At 34.9% G+C, this 20172-nt stretch overlaps 1 protein-coding gene across 1 annotated transcript; it reads right to left on the bottom strand.

The window, feature by feature from the left end:
* Nucleotides 1–1176: 1176 nt before the first annotated feature.
* On the bottom strand, nt 1177–12303 carry LOC136034706 (G-protein coupled receptor dmsr-1-like). Its single transcript, XM_065716042.1, has 3 exons — nt 12238–12303; nt 9110–9773; nt 1177–1779 (listed from the first exon to the last, which is right to left on the bottom strand). Exons 2-3 carry the CDS (start codon nt 9758–9760, stop codon nt 1306–1308), a joined length of 1125 nt encoding a protein of 374 aa, XP_065572114.1. The 5' UTR covers nt 9761–9773; nt 12238–12303; the 3' UTR covers nt 1177–1305.
* Between the last annotated feature and the right edge of the window lie 7869 nt (nt 12304–20172).

The raw sequence follows: 20172 nt of genomic DNA, 5'->3' as shown, positions 1-20172 counted from the left end.
GCAATCAGTTGCATTCAGGCTGTTATCCTTCCTCCTGATTTCGATCTAGCATCTGATGAAGATGAAAGAAATGACGACGACACGTCAGATCCGATTGTAAATGACGTTTCAGGAACTGTTGAAGTAGATTTCAGACTGGGACCTCTTGAAGAAAAACAATTTGAAGGCATCGACGAATATCATCCCCAAAGAAGTAGAGGGTGCATCAGCTTCGAGAGTTGGGCCACAGTTTACTAGACAGTAAAAGACAACAAAACAATCACTGGATATTGGGGTCACATATACAGTGGCCGTCATCAGCAGATAAATTCAGCAGTTTGATCAGGATCAAACTTATTGCGGCACCTTTAACTAGGGATGGAAAGCCGATCCTTTGTTACACAAAAAGAATATAAAAAGAGCTCTTGAAAAAATAAAGGTTTGAATTTACCTTGCAGTAGATATAAATTATTGTAAATAAAAGATGGACTGGAGCCCGCTCTCGCCACTAAAGAAGTACTTTCACGAAAAAACTAATTTCTCCCTCAAATCCTTACGTTGTAACCATTTAACCAGCCCACTATTCATGTATTTATAGTGTAAGCTACTTCGTCGAATTTTTAAGCACGTTTAAAATGTACCATTTCCAAAAATATCGTCCAGCCTGAAATAAATTGTGCCTGGTATACCTGAATATTAAATCTAAAAAATCAAATGTAATCGAACAAATACAAAAAAATCACATATAGGGAAGGAAAACTCGAAACGAACAGAATTAACACCATATATGAAGAAGACGATGTCCTTCAATTCCTAATATTTTATATTAATCTCTCTATATATATATTAAGTTGTTCGTTTGTGTGTCTGTCCGCAGATGACGTCTGAATTCGCTTGCAATGCGCAATTTTTTTGTCTTGAGGAACTGTGCAGTGCTAGCGAAGTGCTTGGTATGCTGAACTTGCAATTTTATGACCTTACGACCAGATGCTTGGGTCGTGGTGTCCTTGAGTCGACTCATTCCTAAATGGGTTTTTGGAGAAATTTGTAGGGAAAACACGAGAAGCGTCAAATAATTTGCTCCAACCTCGGATAGAAATCCTAGCCAACGGCAGAGAATAATGAAATTGGTTTCTACGCCACAAAGATCATTGGTCTGCATGTGATTTTTTTTTTTTTTTTTTTTTTTTTATTCCTAAAGGTTCTGGTATATCAGTGAGTTTTCTCCAAATCTATTTTGCAAAAACACATTGAGTGACCTCTAAATGAGGTGGATCACGATCTCATCCCAGTAGTATATCAAAGCAGAATATTGATTCCGTCTTTTTATTTACCAAAACTGTTAGCCCGGGAGAATTGACAAGAGTAGATAATGTTCGAAACAAGATTTGAAGCATGTTCTTCGAAAGTCCGGCTCATCAGACAGTAGACAATAAAGTTCACCGCTGAATTAAACAATCCTAAGATATCAAATATTTCTCCTAGTTGATTGTGACAGTCCGTAAAAAACCTATATCCAATAATGGCACTATATAGGGATATTATCCCTTGAGGAAACTCTGTAACTAGAAATATTACATTGATTCCAATCAACAGTTTAGTACGACAATCCTTCTTTCTGTTTCCATATCTTGTTAGGGCATTTCCGCTAGACCGGTGTGCAGTACTGGTAAAATCAAGTGATAGTTGAGCTTTAAACTTGTTCGACTCAAGAAGATTTCGCACCAGCCAAATTGTTAGTCCTGTGAGAATTATACATGGCAAAAGCTTGACCACCACACCATACATTACCAGACTCACCTGCAAAGATGGAAAAACACAAATTATCATCAATAAACTGTAAATGATAGGTCCTTCCTATGAAGAAAATTCGTAGAAATGAATAGAACAAAGCATAATTTCCCCCCTTACCTATTGTATATAAAAAAAAGAACAACCTATCGCATTGTAAAGCCGCCTGAGGCCAAAACATCATTACAAATCTGTGTTAGTTTCTTGGCTTTGTTCGCCTCAGGGGTAACAACTCATTGAGCGTTATGGTTTTTTTATCCTTGGTAAATTTAACAAGATTTTCCTATTTTATTCTAAAGTTAACAACGCCCATTAGCAACTGGGATGCAAGTTATGTTTTTATGTTTAACACCCCCTTAACATTCTCTGAATGATTCAATTTATACTCTTCTCTAACTATTTCAAAATAATGAAGATATGCGATTTTGACAACCTGAATGCATATAGCGTCTCTTGATTTTGTTAAAAACTTTCTTAGCTTTCAATGAAAATTTAACTTAATATCCACAGCTGTTCTTGAGACAAATATAGAAACGCCCGGAAAAGCTTTTTTGAGAGTATGGATACACCTGTTATCTTTTGGATTCAGTGCAACATCCCCTTCAACATTCCTTGAACTTTTCAACTTCATAACCTTGGCCCTTCGTGAGATATTACAGATAAGAATTTTTGACAGTCTGAATGGTCAATATCATTTTGACAAACATGATGCAACCAACCCATTTGATTGAGTTCAATAATTCTAATCGTAATAATAGAAGTTTCAGTTGTATTTCACAGTTATAATCGCGGTAGTAATAGCAGTATCAATAGTAGAAGTCAAAGTCGCAATTAGTAGCAGTTGAAGTCGGAAGTTCGTTGCCACAAGTTGTTGCTTTCGCAGTCACAGTCGGAAGTACTAGTCGGATTATATTTGAGGTGAGGCTCTTTACTTAGAGAAGGCTATTGCACTTTTTCATTCCCAGTTGTTTTCATTTCCCATTGGCCCGGGGTAATTGCCTTAAAAATTTCAAGCCGATCGGTGAAGAAAAGCCTACCTTCTGCTGAAAAGTTGCTGATGGAAGATGGTGTTGGAGGGACAAATGGCTCATTTTTTTGCACTCAACCACAGAGACTGAACATTTTTGTATTATCCACTTCAAAAGGAATGTGGCATATCTATGTATCTGCTAAAAGTTTAGCACTGCACCTCTCCCACGAAAAAGTGCTTCACCGATTTGAAGCTATTGAGCGATCCATGAATATTTGAGTCATTGGATGCCCAAGACCAAAAATGCCCTCCATTTCCCACTATGTAAACAACAGGCAATCTGTATAATTTACGGCGCCTGTCCCAGTGGTTCTGGGGATTCTATCATCCCTGGAGGAATATTTGTTGAGCCTTTTGACTATTCTGAACAAAATGGATGTCTCGAAGTTTTGATCCAACATCTTTTGGACTAAAGGTGGACAGCAAAAAAGGGCCTCGCGAAATGAGTTGCCCTCCAATCAGTCTTGGCTCTGAAAGTGAGCGCTTGAACCTCCTGTCTCTAATCAAAATGAACACCTCATAGGTTTCTACGACCAGCCTTCATAGGAGCGTTCAAATATGAAATTAAGCATGGTTTTCTTCCACCCCGTGTGTATTTCCGCCCCGTCAAGGTTTACATGAATTGATCAATGCTTTTAACCTCAGCCACATACCCCTTATTGGATAGTGTTTAATTGACTCGTTTGTGATCCACCCATTTTACGGGCCGTGAAGCCTTAATGGGGATTAGTGTTGAATTTGTATTGTATGCTTATTGTACCACGAATAAATCTTTTCTTGTGAATTATGTTTGAATTTATATTAACTTTGGATCTCGTAGTTCATTAATAATCGGATTTTCATCTGTCACTCGTGAAAGAGACCAATGATGGTATTCCCCTTGGACAATTTATGTGAATTAACTACACATTTTTATTTGTGACTTAGTTTCATGCGATACAAAACTTATATTTTACCCCCTATGTTGACAAAACCACTTCTTCGCCTATACTAGACAAAGACCTTCTTGTAAGGTTTGTTGTGCATAATTAAATATCTGAAGAATAAACAAAAGCTAGCTGAAAGTAAATTTTGCTAATAGAAGTAAAGAGCAAAGCTAAAACTTAAAATGAACATAATTACTGTTACTAAAAATGAATTATTGTAAAACGAGCAATATATATCATTCTGGAAATCTGGTCTAAATAAACTAACTCGTGAGTTTTCACAACATTTGTAAGATTTTGGAAAAAAAACTGAGCTTAGCTAAAAACTGAGCTTGCTTCAGTTTTTCTTAGATAATCAAGGTTATATACGAATATTTGTTGATATCATTAACGCTGAACTACTATTAAAAGCCTTTAAATTAGTCTTCTATTTCTGCAAGTTACCTAAGAATATTTCTGGTGCAAATCCTGTTTTGCTTTTGTTTTTAGTAAACTGTTGTTTATCATAATTCTACCTATAGCTTATTGGGATTTAGGCTAAGTCTTTTACTTATACTGGTTAGTCACGCTTTTTAGTCAGGTGAAGGAACAGCGAAATAATAATACTTTTTCGTTTTGAGTTTCTGTTTTGCTCTTTACTTCCATGAGAAAACTTTTTCTTTAATTAATTAGACAAAAATTGAGATACAGCTAAAAATACTCAACCTTGCGGGGAAAAATTACCTTATTGCCTTCTATCAAGTGTTATTATTTTAGCAGCAGCAATTTTCATCCATATATTCCCCCCTTGAATCCATCTCTTTTGAATGGAATATAATTTCGTTAATTTTAGTACTTTTAGAAATATTGATTGACAATGTTCGAAGCATTGATTTATACAGCGAGTAATAAAGCCAAACTAAAAACGAACAGAAGTTACAACGAAAAAGAGTGGGGTTATCACCCACTCAAACTTCATATCTGGCTTAGCGTAGTAATAATAATACTAGAATAAAAAAAAAATCGAAGTGGGCTACAGATTAAGCTTCCAAGAAAGAAAAAATTAATCAACCAAGAATAATGTAAACAATATTTATAGTTATAAAATTAAACTATAGCATGGTTGAAGTAATACCTCCAATCTAGTAAAGAGCAAACCACATCCCACATTAACAAAAACCTTGAAAATTCGTTTAGAAAAAACTGTAGCCTATAGTGAAAAAAATGTCTCATTAAAGGCTGATACAGTAATGATGACTGTTAATATAGGTTCATCTGAATAAAGATGCATAAACAATGGCTGCAAAATAAAAAGTACAACAGTGGAATCATTAGAATTAAAAATCATACAATCCGTGGTAACGAACTACAGGTAAGGAGCGACGCGGCTCAATAGTAACTGAAATTCTAAAAAATGAATTTGCTGATTCCAAATATATATAATTTATTGAGTTTAGTGCTACCCACCGAAGGCTACGAGCCTGAAAAAATGTATCTGATTTTCGAAAAAAGGGTGAAATATCCCCAAAAAGTCAAAGAATCTTAATGTAAATCAGGCCATCAAATTGGAGGTTTCAAGCTCCAATCTGCTAAATGAATCTGCAAAACTGAAGAATTCCTATGCAGGGGTTTCATGCTCCTATCTAAAAAAAAATGTCGAATTTTCGAATTCTAAAGATCACGTATGCGCGTTTATTTGTTTCTGTTGTGTCTTTTGGCAGCGACCATTGTATAGAACCAGTGTTCCTAGAATATCAGGAGAGGGATCATTTGAACAGAAATTAAAAGTTAGATTTAGGGTCTCCATTCTCGACTTTTAAAATTTGGGTTCAAGTCTTCAATATTTGAGTATTTGAGTAACTTTTGGGAATAATTCTTAAAAAATTGGGAAATTTTCGCGAGAAAAAACGACTGAAATTTTTTTAGGAAAATCTTGGTTGCAAAATTATTTTTAGCTTCATTTTCAGGCTGAAGCAAGGCTTGAATCTATGTAGATAATCAAGCCTTTTACAAAGCAAGTTCTAGATTCAAAGCACAAAATTGAAACTCGTAGTTGGGAACGCTCATTGTTGATATTGCGGCAAAAATTTCAATATTGTTTTCAAAGTAAAAAAAAAAAAAAAAAAATGACTGACATTTACTCTGGCGCTCTTTTCACTTACCTTTTACATTATCTTTGTTGCTTTGTTCTCTTAGCCCAAAAACGAGGCTTTTATGTCACTTATTTTCATATAGATTACAAAGTATTGGAAGGCAATAATCGCATACAGGGAAACATCGGCTATGATTTCTCGGAATTACTAAATATTCTTAGCCAAGCGGACATTAACTTACACGAGGAATTAAATAAAAAACCTGAAGTAATCTTTCATCTGAAAGTAAAGAGGAACATTAAACCTTAAAACCAACACAAATTGTAACATATATGAGGGGGGGGCTACCCCTTCTTCAAAACTCGGCTCGTCACTCTAAAGCCTTTTAATAATTCTAAAGAAGCTTCTTATTGTTCCAATTAGACGACCATCATATTTTGGGATTCGCTCTTACAGAATTGGGACTAAATTAAATTTTAGCGTAAAGAACGAGATTCCTCATATATGTACCAATTTTTGTTCGTTTTAAGTTTTAACGTTGCTCCTTACTTTCATTTGGAAAAACATGTCTTTTTATTTAATTTCCAAATCCAGGGAGACCCCCTCCTCTCCACGGGAAGATCATCTAGACAATGAAATCCCAGTGAAAATTTACCCAGGACAAATACTCTTAACATCTTCACGCGTAAAATTGAGTTGAAAAAGAGAAAGTTAAGACTAATAAAAATAATTTTGTTTGGGAATTCTGGAGCATTCCACGGTGTAAAATCTTTCCTGAAAAGTTCTTCCTCTGGAAACCTCCCCTCTAATGGAAAATTCTTCCCGCGGAAAATCCCTTCAGCCCAAATTGAACCCTCCACCCCCAAAAAATGTACGTATACTTCCCTTTAACAGAAGCTATACGCACATGATGGGCAAGTTTTTCATCTTAAAAACCTTTCTCCAGGGGTTATGAGGGATCAAGTCAAATCCAAAGGCATAGTTATTGGGTCTCACAACTTTGCTGAACAAAATGGCTATCTCAAAATTTTGATCAACCGAGTTTGGGGAAAAGAGAAGTAGAAGGGGGCCTAGTTGGGAGGGGGCCTAGTATAACTTTGGAAGGGGCCCATTGGATTGGAAATAAGAAGTCTTGGTTCTCTTTTTAAGAATCAAAATGATCGAAGAGCAGCTTACAATCTTGATCGAAAAGCAGCTTACAAACAGTTCAAAGATTACATAACAAGGCATTTGGGTTTAAGACATCCCCCTGGAGCGTGGGGACGAGGATTTTCAGGTATACCCCGGGGTCATTTAAGCTTTTTCTGGAAGGGGTGGTTGTGTGAACTTTAGAGGGGGCTCATTTGATTGCATATGTAAAGTTTTAGTTCCCTTTTAAGAGTCAAAAGCGATGAATGGTAACTAGATCATCCTTCCTGACACTTTCTTTTTCCCGAAGGCACCAGATCAAAATTGTGAGATTGGCATGTTGTTCACAATAGTCCAAAGAGCATATAACAAGCCATTCCCAGGCCCCTTTTCCCCAAAAATCGTCCAATTAAAATTTTGAGATGGCTATTGTGTTAAAAGATCCATAATTATGGCCTTTTTGATAGCATGACCTCCCACAGCCCCTGTGGAAAGGCCACTTCCCAATAAAAAACATTTTGCGTGCACAATGGGCATATTTCATATCTCAACCAAGATATAAAATTTGCCGATTGTGTCGTATAGTGTTTATTATTGGGGAGTGTGAGCACCTTTTTTGGATTGGTTTGGTGTGAATTTTTTACTGGGGGTATTTTCCACATGGAGAATTTTCTGTGGGGAGGGAAGTTTTTTGGGGGTAAACTTTTCAGGACGCTGGGAGAATTTGCCAGAATTTCTGTACGATGTTCTTTTTATTTGACTTACTTTTTCTTTGGCGACTCTATTTTACGTGTGAAAATGTTAAGGGTAATTACCGTTTGGTAAATTTCCTCTGGGTTTAAATTATTTAAAAGATCTTCTCATGGGGGGCAGTCTGCCGTTGAGGTGGAGCCAGTATTCCCGGAATCGCTCATAAAACGATCAGACATCAAAAATAAAAAAAAAAGTACTTTTTTCGACTCAAAGTAAGAAGCAACTTTAAAACTTAAAACGAACAGAAATTATTGCATACATGAAGGGGGCTTACCCCTTCCCAACATCTCACACTTTACGCTAAAGTTGGAATCTTGTACGAATTCTCGAATAATGAATCCTGAAAAACAAAAGTCGTCTAATTAGAGCAACAAGAAACTTTTTCAAAAGTACCTTTAGCGTGAAGAGCGAGATTTTGAGGAGGGGAACCCTCCCCTCATACATTACTACATTACATCTATCCTGTTGAGATGAAGATTTCCCGTAAACCTGGCATTTTAAGGAAACCGGAGCCTACATTCCCTCAAAAATCTCTTTGTCTACTTTACATTAGACTTATCAAACCTCAATTACAATATTGTGCGCCAATTCGGCTGTCAATAGTCATATCCCACCTGAAGAAGTTTGCTTCAGTCCATAATCGTGCCTTAAAAATAATTGGAAGTATGTATAAGTTTCTGAAGATACTTCCACATATTTCATCGAAGCTTTTATTTGTTAAGGCGGCTGGGCTCTCGGAAAAGAAGGGGCAACTTGTTAAATGTTGAATTGTTTTGATGAGGAATGGGGCTGTGTTGAAGAGTGAAACGAGAGCTGTAACGCGTGATTAAGAGAGATTGTTAAGTTAAAGAAACTCATCTTGTGTTTTTGCGTAGAGAAGTATAATTTGTAATTATTTATTTCTATCTGTAATAATAAAACCTGATTGAATTAATCCGAATCTCTATGGTAACCCAGATAAATACATTTAAGTGATTTGTGCTATGTACAAGAATAGCATTCTTGTGGTTAAGGTCGGATATGAAGTCAGTGGCTGGTCTATGAAGGATATGAAGTTAGTGGTTGTGCGAGACATGTGTGATAAAAAATTTGTTTTAGCCCCATTGTCAGGCGAAACACTTCAAACAAGAAACATTTCAATGACAAAGACCCTTTAGAGGATTTGACACTTGTTTCTGTCGGCTCTTTTTTAAGCCTTATTAGCATTTTGATTTTCTTGTTGCTGCTAATATTGTGACTAATAAAACACACCAGTCAAAATACAAATCATTAAATGCAAGACACAATTGACACTCTAGCCTTCAGAGGGCTTAAGGGCACGGTAGCCCTGCACATATTTGTTTACAATAACTTTGACTTTAACTTATCGAATGGATTAGACATTAAGCAAAAAGTTAGAGTAAGCAAAGAATACTTGGTAAATAATTTACCTTATACAGAAACTGATTATTCTTCTGTCCTTTTTCTGATACATCAACCGTATAAACGACGTACTCAGTTTTGTTTTCACTTGCAATATCTATTGTGATATTCTTCTTGACAATCGCAATATTTACGAACATAGGGATGCAGAGAATCACAGAGCAAATAAATACACCAGTTATGACAAAATAGCTTAAAGCTCTACCAAATTGTCTCTTTCTAATTGTTTTAAGAAATATATATCTCCAGAATGCTAAGCTTAAAGTTAGTAGAATCGAATAAGTATGAAATACTTGAGAAAAAAACGCATGGAATAGGTTGAAACAGGCCCATGAAAAAGTGTGGATGTCCTCGAGATTGCGAATCGAGAATAGCTCATAGAAATGTATACACCAAGGAATATATTCGAGCATCACAAGACTGTCAGCAATAGCCAATGCTGAAAGTAAGCTATAAAAAGGCGATCTTAGTTTTTTGTCTCTGAGAATTAAAATAACGAATGAATTTAGTATAACTCCCAAGATACTGACAATTAAACTAATGTAGCCATGATAAGGACGATAAGCGATCCCAACCGTTCTGAAGATGCTTCCACATATTTCATCGAAGCTTTTATTTGAAATTTCCTCTTCTTCAGTGTGGATTCTAGTTACATCCATACTTGGATTTTTCCTAAAATATAGAAAACAGATAATCTGTTAGTAATTGACAAAAATCATTCCTGGACATACAGTTTATTTTGTGTTAATCTTAGAGATTAATAAGGCCTCAATGAAACATAAAAGAACCTGTAATTAAAATTTTGAACATTTTACATTTTGATTAAGGGATATTGAGAAACAAGTATTTATACAGAACTATGGATCTGGGTGGGTTCTAGTTTTCATTAAATAAAAGAACACAGGTTTTGTTTCACTTTAAAGCAGAAAACGACATTAAAACTTAAAAAATGCCAAACTAAAACTTCAGTTTCAAGAGCAAAGGGTTGAGGAGTAGGTATCCTTCTTCGTATACGGAACAATCTGTGTTCGTCTAAAGTTTTAATATTGCACTTTACTTACAGCTGATAATTGTTTAACTTCTCATCGTTACAGTGATGTTTATTTAATATCTCATCATTTTTCAAGTCATGACAAGGTCTAACCAAACTATGGTATGAGTTAGCGACCATATTAGCTCCTGTTCTATTGCTGTTAAATTTATATGTTAATAATTGCAAATTGATTGGTAGAGCCCCGCCTTTGCAGTTTTTCTGCTTAAGAATTAAAATGTAGGATCATAATTAAATTTGTGGACAAAATTGCATATTCCGGCAAAACTTTCAATGAAAATAATTTTGTTTAATGAATCCTTGCTAATATTTTCACTACCAAATTTTGGGTGGAAGGAGAGGAGTATTATTGTTCAAATAGATGGAAATTTAGCAGGAATTTTGATATTCAACGGTGTTGAAGCCCTTAGAACCTGTACAATAGGGCTTGTTGAAGTTTAATTATGTTGTATATATACGTTTAAATGCATAGCAAAATTGTATATAAAGAGAAAAAGAGATTCATTAATCTTTTAAAATTCTGAAAACAATACTCTTGGTAGCACAAACTAACACCCCACCCACAAGAAACTTTCTGGCGAGGCTCATGATGTCCCGCCTCACATTTGTCACCTCTATGCCGCTAGGCATGTGAACCTGATATTTTATTCATTATAAAAAACTTGTTCCAATGTTAGGTTAATATTACCCCTCTCCCCCCCCCCTACGACGAACTTTTAATGAAAGCATAGACCAAAAATATTACTGGGAACCAAGAAGGAATATATGTTTAAACGATCACCTCAAGTAAAAACAACAACGTAAAAAAAATTAATAATAATCAACATCCGCAATCTTTGTTGAAGGAAAAACCCTGAAACCTTTGCAGATGGGGTTTTCTGATGTGCTCAAGCTAATGGTATGATTTTCATTCAGACCACTTATCTTTTTGGTGCTTTTCCCTCCTTTTTTCCAAAAATCAGGCAAGTTTTTTTCATGCTCGTAAGTTTTGGTGGGTGGTATTGAACTTAATGGATTTATTTACTTAAAATCAGCATAAAATGCAAATCTCTGCATATATTAATTGTTGTTAAAAATCCTTTTCTTAGAATTGCGGTCACTTCTTATTTAAATTTTGTCGCTACGAAATCTTTGAAAAAAAAACACCGGAAACAAGCGTCATAAAGAAAATAGTGGAACTAGGAATAAAGTGATAAATTGTATTCAGACTCTTTCTGTACAAGCATTTACACAAGGATGCAAAGGGGAGCTGTATAACTAAGCATCTCTCCGTGCCCTTACGGCCCTAAAATTTTGACTTTTTCTCATTGATTTTATGTTGTACGTGTAACTCACATATTTTTTGTCTTTTCTAAGTCTTTTTCCCTAATAAAATATCACTTCCTGAAAAATTCCAGTGTAATTACCTGTATTTTCGAAAAAAAATAGTAAGCTGAATAATTTTGTTATTTTATATAAGTTTTTAGGCAATGCATGGTAAGGGAAGCTTAAAATATTTACATTTTATAAAAATATTTTAGCTTGCTCAGCAGAACGGCTTATAACATTACCTTCAAGGCAAGTTAAAACACTGTCAGTACAAAGCAATCGTATTTACACTGATAATTTCAGTCGCATTTTTACCACACACACATGTTCGAATGGACTAACTACTCTATTTTTAGAGAGGGATTAGGGAGGAACATTGATTTCAAAATGTAAATACTAATGAATACAAAGCAACATTACCACTTGAAAAATAAATATCTCTGCCAAAAAGAAGTAATTTACATTGAACTACAAGAGTAATTTATGTTCATGTATCAATTACCGAAAACATTTATAATCCGATTGAGACTAAAAACGGCTGGGAGTTTAAAGGCAAGGGTAGGGGGACAATATTAAATAAAACTCAGTTCTAAACACCTTTTCTAAGCAATCAAAACTATTTTGAATGCCTTATGTTAGGTGTTCTGATCATACTCTTGTTGCATTTCATTCTTATACTTGCTTTAATAAGAGAATAATGTGGGATTTTTGTTTACAGATTCGAATCAATCAGCTGCGCTCAAAAAAGATACTCGTCTGTTTAAAAAGAAATCACACCTCTTTACTAAATTAGCATTCCGTTTACTGGTTAAGGAAACTGGAATTTCATGGTCTTTGCAGGAATCCTGCCATGTGAATACTGACTTTCCAGGAAAAAATCTACTCGTCATTCAACGGCTTGTGACCTCGCGCAAGACATTTTCAATAAAGTATTAGCTGAGAATGTAAATGCTCGAGACGGGTATCTATGTATGTCTGTTGAACCAACATGGTGCCAATATCTGACAGATTGGCCAACAGGAGTGGATCCAGGGGGCCTTAAGCCCCCTCCCAAGATTTTTCTGGTGCCTTCATTCGCATTCTGTTATTTTTTCTTTTTTTTTTTACTCCTTTTTCAAGTATACTTGTCAATTTGATCAATTATTTATAGGCGATTTGTCCAATTAACAACAAAAAGCAAAGCTTTCCCATGAATTTAAAGAGCAAAGTTGAAACTTAAAAAAAGGTAACTTAAAGGATACGGCATTAGACTTCACAGTCCGTACCGGCGGTGCTGATCTCCGTTTCTTGGCCCTTCAGCCAAGAAGTTCAATGGGGGGTTGGGGGCCAACCATCCTGTGCTTTTGCACACCCATCCTGTTTACCTTCCCCAGAATACTCCAGGTACCCATTTAGAGTTGAGTCGACTCTAGCTAAGGTTACAGGATCACTTAAACAGTTGAAACTTAAACCAAACAAAAATTATTTTTTGTCAGCCAGTTCAGTATATATCTGCAAAATTGGTACAAAAATCTTTGATTGCTGCAAACAAATTTTGACGAACACAGAACTTTCCCCTATTTCATGAAAATAGACACACCTGTTGAAGATAAAACTCGTATCTTCAGCGCGTTTAAATAACGTGGTAAAACACATATAGCTATTTGTCTATAATAATAATAATAATTTATTTGTGACCCACTTGAAAAAGCGGAGTATAAAAACAAACATACAGAAAAAAAGCAACTTCTGATAACACATTAAATTATTGTTGAAAACAAAAATTCACAATAACATATTGAAAATTAGCCTTGTAGCTAAAAGTTAAATATGGATAAAAACAAAGAACCTGGACATAAGCATAGAATGGATAAGAGACGAAGACTGATGGCTGAATGTGCAAGGGGATCGAAGGATATTTCCTGATATTCTGGTAAAATACCCGGAAATCGAAAGGTAGGTTTTGACTAATAATAAACCCCCTCCACCCTAAAAAAATCCTAAATTTTAGTTTTGTGACTAATTAAATAACGAATGGCCCGATAAGGCTTTTGTGTGAGTAAATCTATCTATCTATTTGTTTTAACTATACAGCTAATTTGGTTGAGTTTAGATGAATAAAGAATTAAGAGTAATTTGGGCCAGGAACAGATAAATGAGGATCGGAGGGGGCGACCCTCCTCCTGAGACACTTTTGGCACACTTCTTCCGTTCTTTTTTGTTTCCTTTTTTTAATCTTTTTTAAAATAAACTTTTTAATTTGGTGCCCATCTCGAGTCATATTGGCACCCTTGGTTAAGCAACCCCTTACCCTAGATTTAGCTCTTGATCTGTTAGAGATTCAGACATGAAACTGCTCGCACGATCAGTTTACGAATCATTTCGTCATAAAATTATAAGATAAACCTCGTTTTCATGAAAAATTAATCATATAATTTAACTTGCTTGCTAGATCTTCATCTTCAGAATGTGTTTTCTTTTCTCTTTTTTTTTTGGCAGATTTGTTTCATTCTGTTTCTTGTGAGCCTGTCGATTTAGGGTATGGCGTCTGGACTTCAATGATGGGGATACGACAAGGCAACTTACAACATTAATTTATGTTAAGGAGTATTTTTTTTTGAACTGCCCCTGTCTACTCTATACTAAAAAAACTTAATTTTATTTTTGTGACTGATGAAATAGCGAATGGCCCTACAGAGCTTTTGTTTGATAAATCTGTCTACCTAATTACTGTAATTACATAGCTAATTTAGTTGAAATTAGATTAATGAAGGAGTTGCTAGATCTTCATCTTCAGATTGTGTTTTCTTTTTTTTCTTTTTTTGGTAGATTTTTTTATTCTCTTTCTTAAGAGCCCATCGATTTAGGGTACGGTTTCTGGAAGTCATTAATAGGGGTATGATAAGGATGGGTCACTGGAGGGGAGACAAATTATAAAGGGGTTTTTGGGAAATGTTTTAGACATTTGAATTTGCCGAGTGGGATTTGGGAGAGTTAATTCACATGCCCTATCTTATTCAGCGACATGACTGTAGTAAGATGCAGGGTAAAGTTCTATCTTCCTAGGACAATGTCTTAGTGGAATGTCATCTATGTTATCTGAACATAATGTGGAAGTTAGAAACTGCCCAGATTGAAAAGGTCGACGTAGGCTGGCTGATTCACAAGTATCAATTATCTCTAGCTATATCGTCCCTGCAAGACAAATTGGAAGACTATTGAATTTTTTTATTGCCCTTGTCTCCTTCCCTGTTGTCATTGGTTACCCCAATATTATCCCTATATTTTGTTTATTATTACCCCGAAATTATGGGGGATAAATTAGTAATGCCCATATCAAAATGCACTGTAAGTATGAGTGGCAATAAGAACCTCAGCAATATATTGAGAACGACAGGGAGATTTAATTTGAAACTTTCTCGGTTACTATCACTACTTCTACTCTTAAATTTTGAATAAATAAAAGAGTGTAAGTTTCTCCTTGTTTTCAAACAGTCAAAATTTCAGGTTGTCAAAAGTTCTTTGGCTATGATAATAAATTTTATTTTCCCCATTAATTGATTTTTTTTTTATCCAACTCAAAAGAAAAAAAAAGTCTGGTCTACTCATTCACAAAGTCTCAATGAAGTCAAAGTAACTTATTCATCAAAGAATCTGCTCGCTTCCGTTGTTAATACGCATTTTACTGCTCTAGGAAAATATTATTAGTTTTCAAAGAGGTTTCTTTGTCATTTTACATCAGCACCAACCAGATTCACACAAACGAACTGGTCTGACGAAAGCGTTATCTACATCCCCCCTATCATTATGCTCGAATCATATTGGCACCCCTGGTGCAGTGCCCCCCCTCCCCATCCATATTTATCTCTGAGCCGTCCCTGTTGGCCGTAGATATGTTTGCTGGAGAATATAAATATACTCGAGACGGGCATCCATGTTTGTCTGTCGATTCGACATGGGGCCAATATCTAACGGATTGGCCATTAGATATGGTTACTGAAGCTACTTGTTTTTGTTTTTATGAATAATCAGATACTCTGTAATGTTCTTCCAAAATCAATATTAGTGGTTGTATCATTTTTAGTGTCTATAATACAGGCAAAATTACACGAGAAACATACCTAAGCATAAAATACCAAGTATGATGAGTCTTTTTGCAAAATGTATTTTCAACAGTTTTGTAATATCTGGAGGACCGAAGAATAGAACAAATTAATATACGGTTAGAATACTTGCGAGAACGACAAATACAAGTAAAAATTTGAACCTAGCATATCTTTTAATAGTACATATCTTTGTTCTTCACTTTCATTTTCAGTTCGTTCTACTCTTCATTGTTGCATGTTTTGTAGGTTGGATATTTCTTTGTTCTTCATTTTTTTTTTACTCGGAATTGTCGCTGACGCAAGTATCTAACTATATATTTCTTTGTTCTTCATTTTCATTTTTCACTTCTTTAGACGTTTTTCCAATACCCTTTACCTTAGCTACTCAGATTAGTATTGTCAAATTTGAATATCAATTTTGTTCACTTGTCCTCTAGGCATTGTGAAACTTAAAAAGCCTTTTGTTGAAATGTTCTCTCTTTTGCTTGAAATTCTCGCTGCTGCTTATCTTCTAGCCCCATATTACTTTGTTCTCGCTATGGCATAACTTTTAACCACATATTTCTTTTTTCTTTCTTTCATTTTTAATTCGTTCTGCTCACCGTTGTCGTTTGTCTTGTAACAGCACAATTCTTTGTTCTTCACTTTCAATTTTTACTCGTCGTAATTTCATTATTGCAAGTATTCCAACCGTATCTTGCTTTGTTCCTGTTGTCCTTTATCATTACTTTTGATATTTTTCAATACTCTTTACCTTGTTTGTTTACTATTTCTCTGTTCTTCATTTTCTTTTATCATTACTTCAGACCTTTTTTTCAATACTCTTTACCTTAGCTGATCGAATTGTTTTTCTCACTTCATTCATTTGTCCTCTAGTCATTACTAAACTGCATAAAACACCTTTCAAACAGTTCGTGATAACATACTGTAAGTAAGGATTGACCCGGCTCAATAGTAACCAAAACTCTAAGAAACAGAGTTTTGATACCAATAGGTATATCAAAAGGATAAGATTTTTATGCCGATTTTAAATATATAAGCTTAATTAAGTTTAGTCTCACCAATCAAAGGTAACGAGCCACGGAAGATTCGCCTAATTGTCAAAAAAGTGGAAAAAACCTAAATGTCATAGAATCGTAATGAAAATTCCACCATCAGTTTCACCATATCAAAGAACCTTACTGCAAAGGTTTCCAGCTCCTGTCTGCAAAAATATGGAATTTTGTATTTTCTGGCAGAAGAAAGATCGGTTGTGTGTTTATTATTTATTTTCCCTAGGGGTGATCGTACTGACCCAGTGGAACTAGAAAATCGAGAGAGGGCTCATTCTAACAGAAATGAAAGATCTATATGCCTTTTTAAGTGACCAAAAAATTGGAAGGCAACTAGGCCCCCTCAGACGTAGCTTCTTTTTTCCAAATTCATCCGATCAGAATTATTTGATAGCTGTTTTGTTCAGCATAGTTGAAAGGAGAAAAATAGTTGAAGGTTGAAATAGTATGAAAGGTTTTTAATAAACAAAATCTGCCTACTGTTAAGGTACAGTATTTGTTATGGGAAATTTCGCAAACATCTCTTGGCTTAAATATTTTTTCGGGGATGAGTTTTTGGCTGGGCAGATTTTGCACGGGGAGAATTTTCCATGGAAAGTGGAGCTTTCATGGGGTGAAATTTTCAGAGGAAATTCTATACTGGGGGGAATTTTCCAGAATTCATATACTATAGCTCTATATAGCTCTTGCTTTCTCTCTAACGACAAAATTTTGTGCATGGAGCTATTAAGGCAGGACGGACTCTCAAGGAATCTTCCTATACCTCCCATGTTAAACATTTGGAGCTTGCCCGACGTTCCTGAATTAGGGATTTCGGTGGTTTTTATTTCAATAGAAATTAAAAATCAAGAAATAAAAATCTGGTGATTATTTTAATCTAATCAAATCTTAAAGCCGACTATTATTTTTTTTATAATTAGAAAATAAGTATAAAACCTGTTTTGGGTTTGCATTCTAGATTGCTACACTTGACACTGTTGTTTTCGGGTATCAAAAAATAAAACAATAAATATTCTTTTCGACAATCTGAAGCCTATTTCTATAATTTATACTTGCTGGCTGAAGTCTCTTCAAATGCTTCTCATATTTGTGTTCCGAAGTCAAAAATTCCCCTCAAAAGACTAGATGCAGCTGTAATCGGAGTGCGTGAGAATACATAAATTAGACCAAGGGACTAACCACTCCCATTGTTCAGAAAGCGATTCAGTCAAGTATTATTTAATAGTAACCTGTTTAAACAGAGTCTAGAGAATAAGTAGCGTGCAGACATCAAACTGCCGGCTAATAAATATATATATATATATATATATATATATATATATATATATATATATATATATATATATATATATATATATATATATATATACAAAATTATATTTTATAAACAATTTTAAGAAGAATTTCTAAGGATAGCCTGCGCCCAATCGTAATTTTGAGTGAGAAACCCATTAAGTTCAACCTTCTTATGTTTGTTTAGTTGGAGCAATGAAGAAAACTGATATCTTTGTATTTGACCGAGTTGCCGCCTAAGAAAAAGAACTGACTAGGGAGTAAAATGCTTGGACTTCGGCTAGACCTTAAGGGTAATTGTCCAAGGTAAATTTCAACAGCATTGAATTGTCCATGGGATTGTTCCGTTGGGAGGATTTTTTTTTTTATGGAGTTGGAGCCGATTCCTTGGTGTTATTTAAAAAATGAGCAGAAATTAAATACAAAAAACAAGTTTTCCTACTGAAAGTAAGGCGCAACATTAAAAAAATTAAAACGAACACAAACTATTGCGTATTTGAGGAGGGTTATCCTCTCCTTAAACCTCGCTCTTTCCGTTAAAGCTTTAATTTTGTCCCAATTCTTCAAAAACGACTCTTGAAACACAAGGGCCGTTTAATTTGAACAATGAGTAGCTTTTTTAAAAGTGCCGAAAAACTTTAGCGTGAAGAGCGAGATGTTGAAGAAGGGGTAATCCCCCTCAAATAGATAGTATTATCTGTCCGTTTTAGCTTTTAATGTTGCTCCTTACTTTCAGTTGGAACAATTTTTATTTTTTATTTAAATGTAAATAGACCTATGTCAGCTAATATTTTATATTCAGCTATGTTCCTTTTGTACATGCGTCATAGATACTAAAAACTATAGGGTTGCTCCTAGGGAGGGGGGAGAGGGCTGAATGTTGTAATTTCTTGAAATGGGCTCATAAATACGACGTCACTCACGTTTTTTTTTTGAAAATTTAGGTCCTGAGCGAATTTTCTCAAACTTGTTACCTATATAGATCGTTTTTTAGGCAAGAAAATCAAAAGATGTCAATTTAAAAAAGTAAAATAAGTGTGAAGCCATTTATGAGAAAAAATGCATACAAACAAATATACAATTATTGCTTGTTTAAAGAGATGAGGCATTGAGTACTGGGAGACCGACGGCCTCACCACCGGTCCCCAGACATGGCTCAGAGGTAGGCTTATATATATTGTTGCTTATTGTCGTCTATCTTATAACTGTAGGCAATGTGAACTTCTTGATGTCATGGCATCACTACAAGTTTGATACAACCACCCTAGGAAAAATACGAATTCTTCCTTAAAGTTGTCACCTATTCAGATTATTCTTGTGGTTAGAAATGTATAAATGTGCCACTATAAATTTGATACAACCAAACTTGGGAAATACGTAATCTTCCTTAAGGTTGACACCTATTTAGATATTTCTTGTTACCAGATATGTCAATACGCCAGTTTAATAAAAAACAACAACAAAAAAACTATTCAACCACTCTGGGAATAATAAGAATTCTTCCTTAAAGTTGTCACCTATTTAGGTCGTTCTTGCGGCCAGAAATGTCAATATGCCAGATTTAAGAAAAACAAAACTAAAACTGTGCTACCAATTTCGAGGAAAAATCTATAAGCAAATATATACATAATTATTACTCGTATAATTAATTAAAAAACATAAACTAACAATAAGGTGTTTTGTTGGCAGTTGTCAGGGCTTCCTTCCGCAGAGCATTATATGTTCGTCGTTCATTTTCAGTTGTGGTAGCAGAACTTTTAAGCTATGTTGTCAAAAAACAAGAGAGAATGCCAAGTATAAAATGCCATGATTAAAAACAAGAGTACGCTAGTCGACACCCACAGATTCAAGTGTTTGGCCTTTTGATTGATGTATAGTCATGGCAAACACAGGTCGAAGAGGAAATTGATATTGTTGAACAGTACATCGAGGTTGACTTTTACTAGAGTCGAGCGTAACTCGAGAAATGTAAACTTCGTCTCCTGATTTTTGGTCAGTAATTATATTCACCTTAATTTTGTTGTTGCATAGTTCAGTAGCAATAAAGTGGGTTCCATTACACATCTCCTCTGAAATATCTAAATTATGCAAAAATATAATTTTCGTGTTTTCCTATATTTTTAAGTAATGGGACTGTAAATCTGCAATATCAACTGAATTGAGGAATTCTAGAGTTAATTCAGTTCCATCTTTATCTTTTAAACATAATCATAACTTACATACGATTTGTATTCTCATGGGATGCCATCGACAATTTTCGCATTTATTTTACTAGCTTCGTT

This window comes from Artemia franciscana, chromosome 13 (assembly GCF_032884065.1).
Source record: "Artemia franciscana chromosome 13, ASM3288406v1, whole genome shotgun sequence".
Classification (NCBI taxonomy): Eukaryota; Metazoa; Arthropoda; class Branchiopoda; order Anostraca; family Artemiidae; genus Artemia; species Artemia franciscana.
The sequence above is the reverse complement of the archived record's forward strand: the minus strand, read 5'-3'. Positions and strand labels throughout refer to the sequence as shown.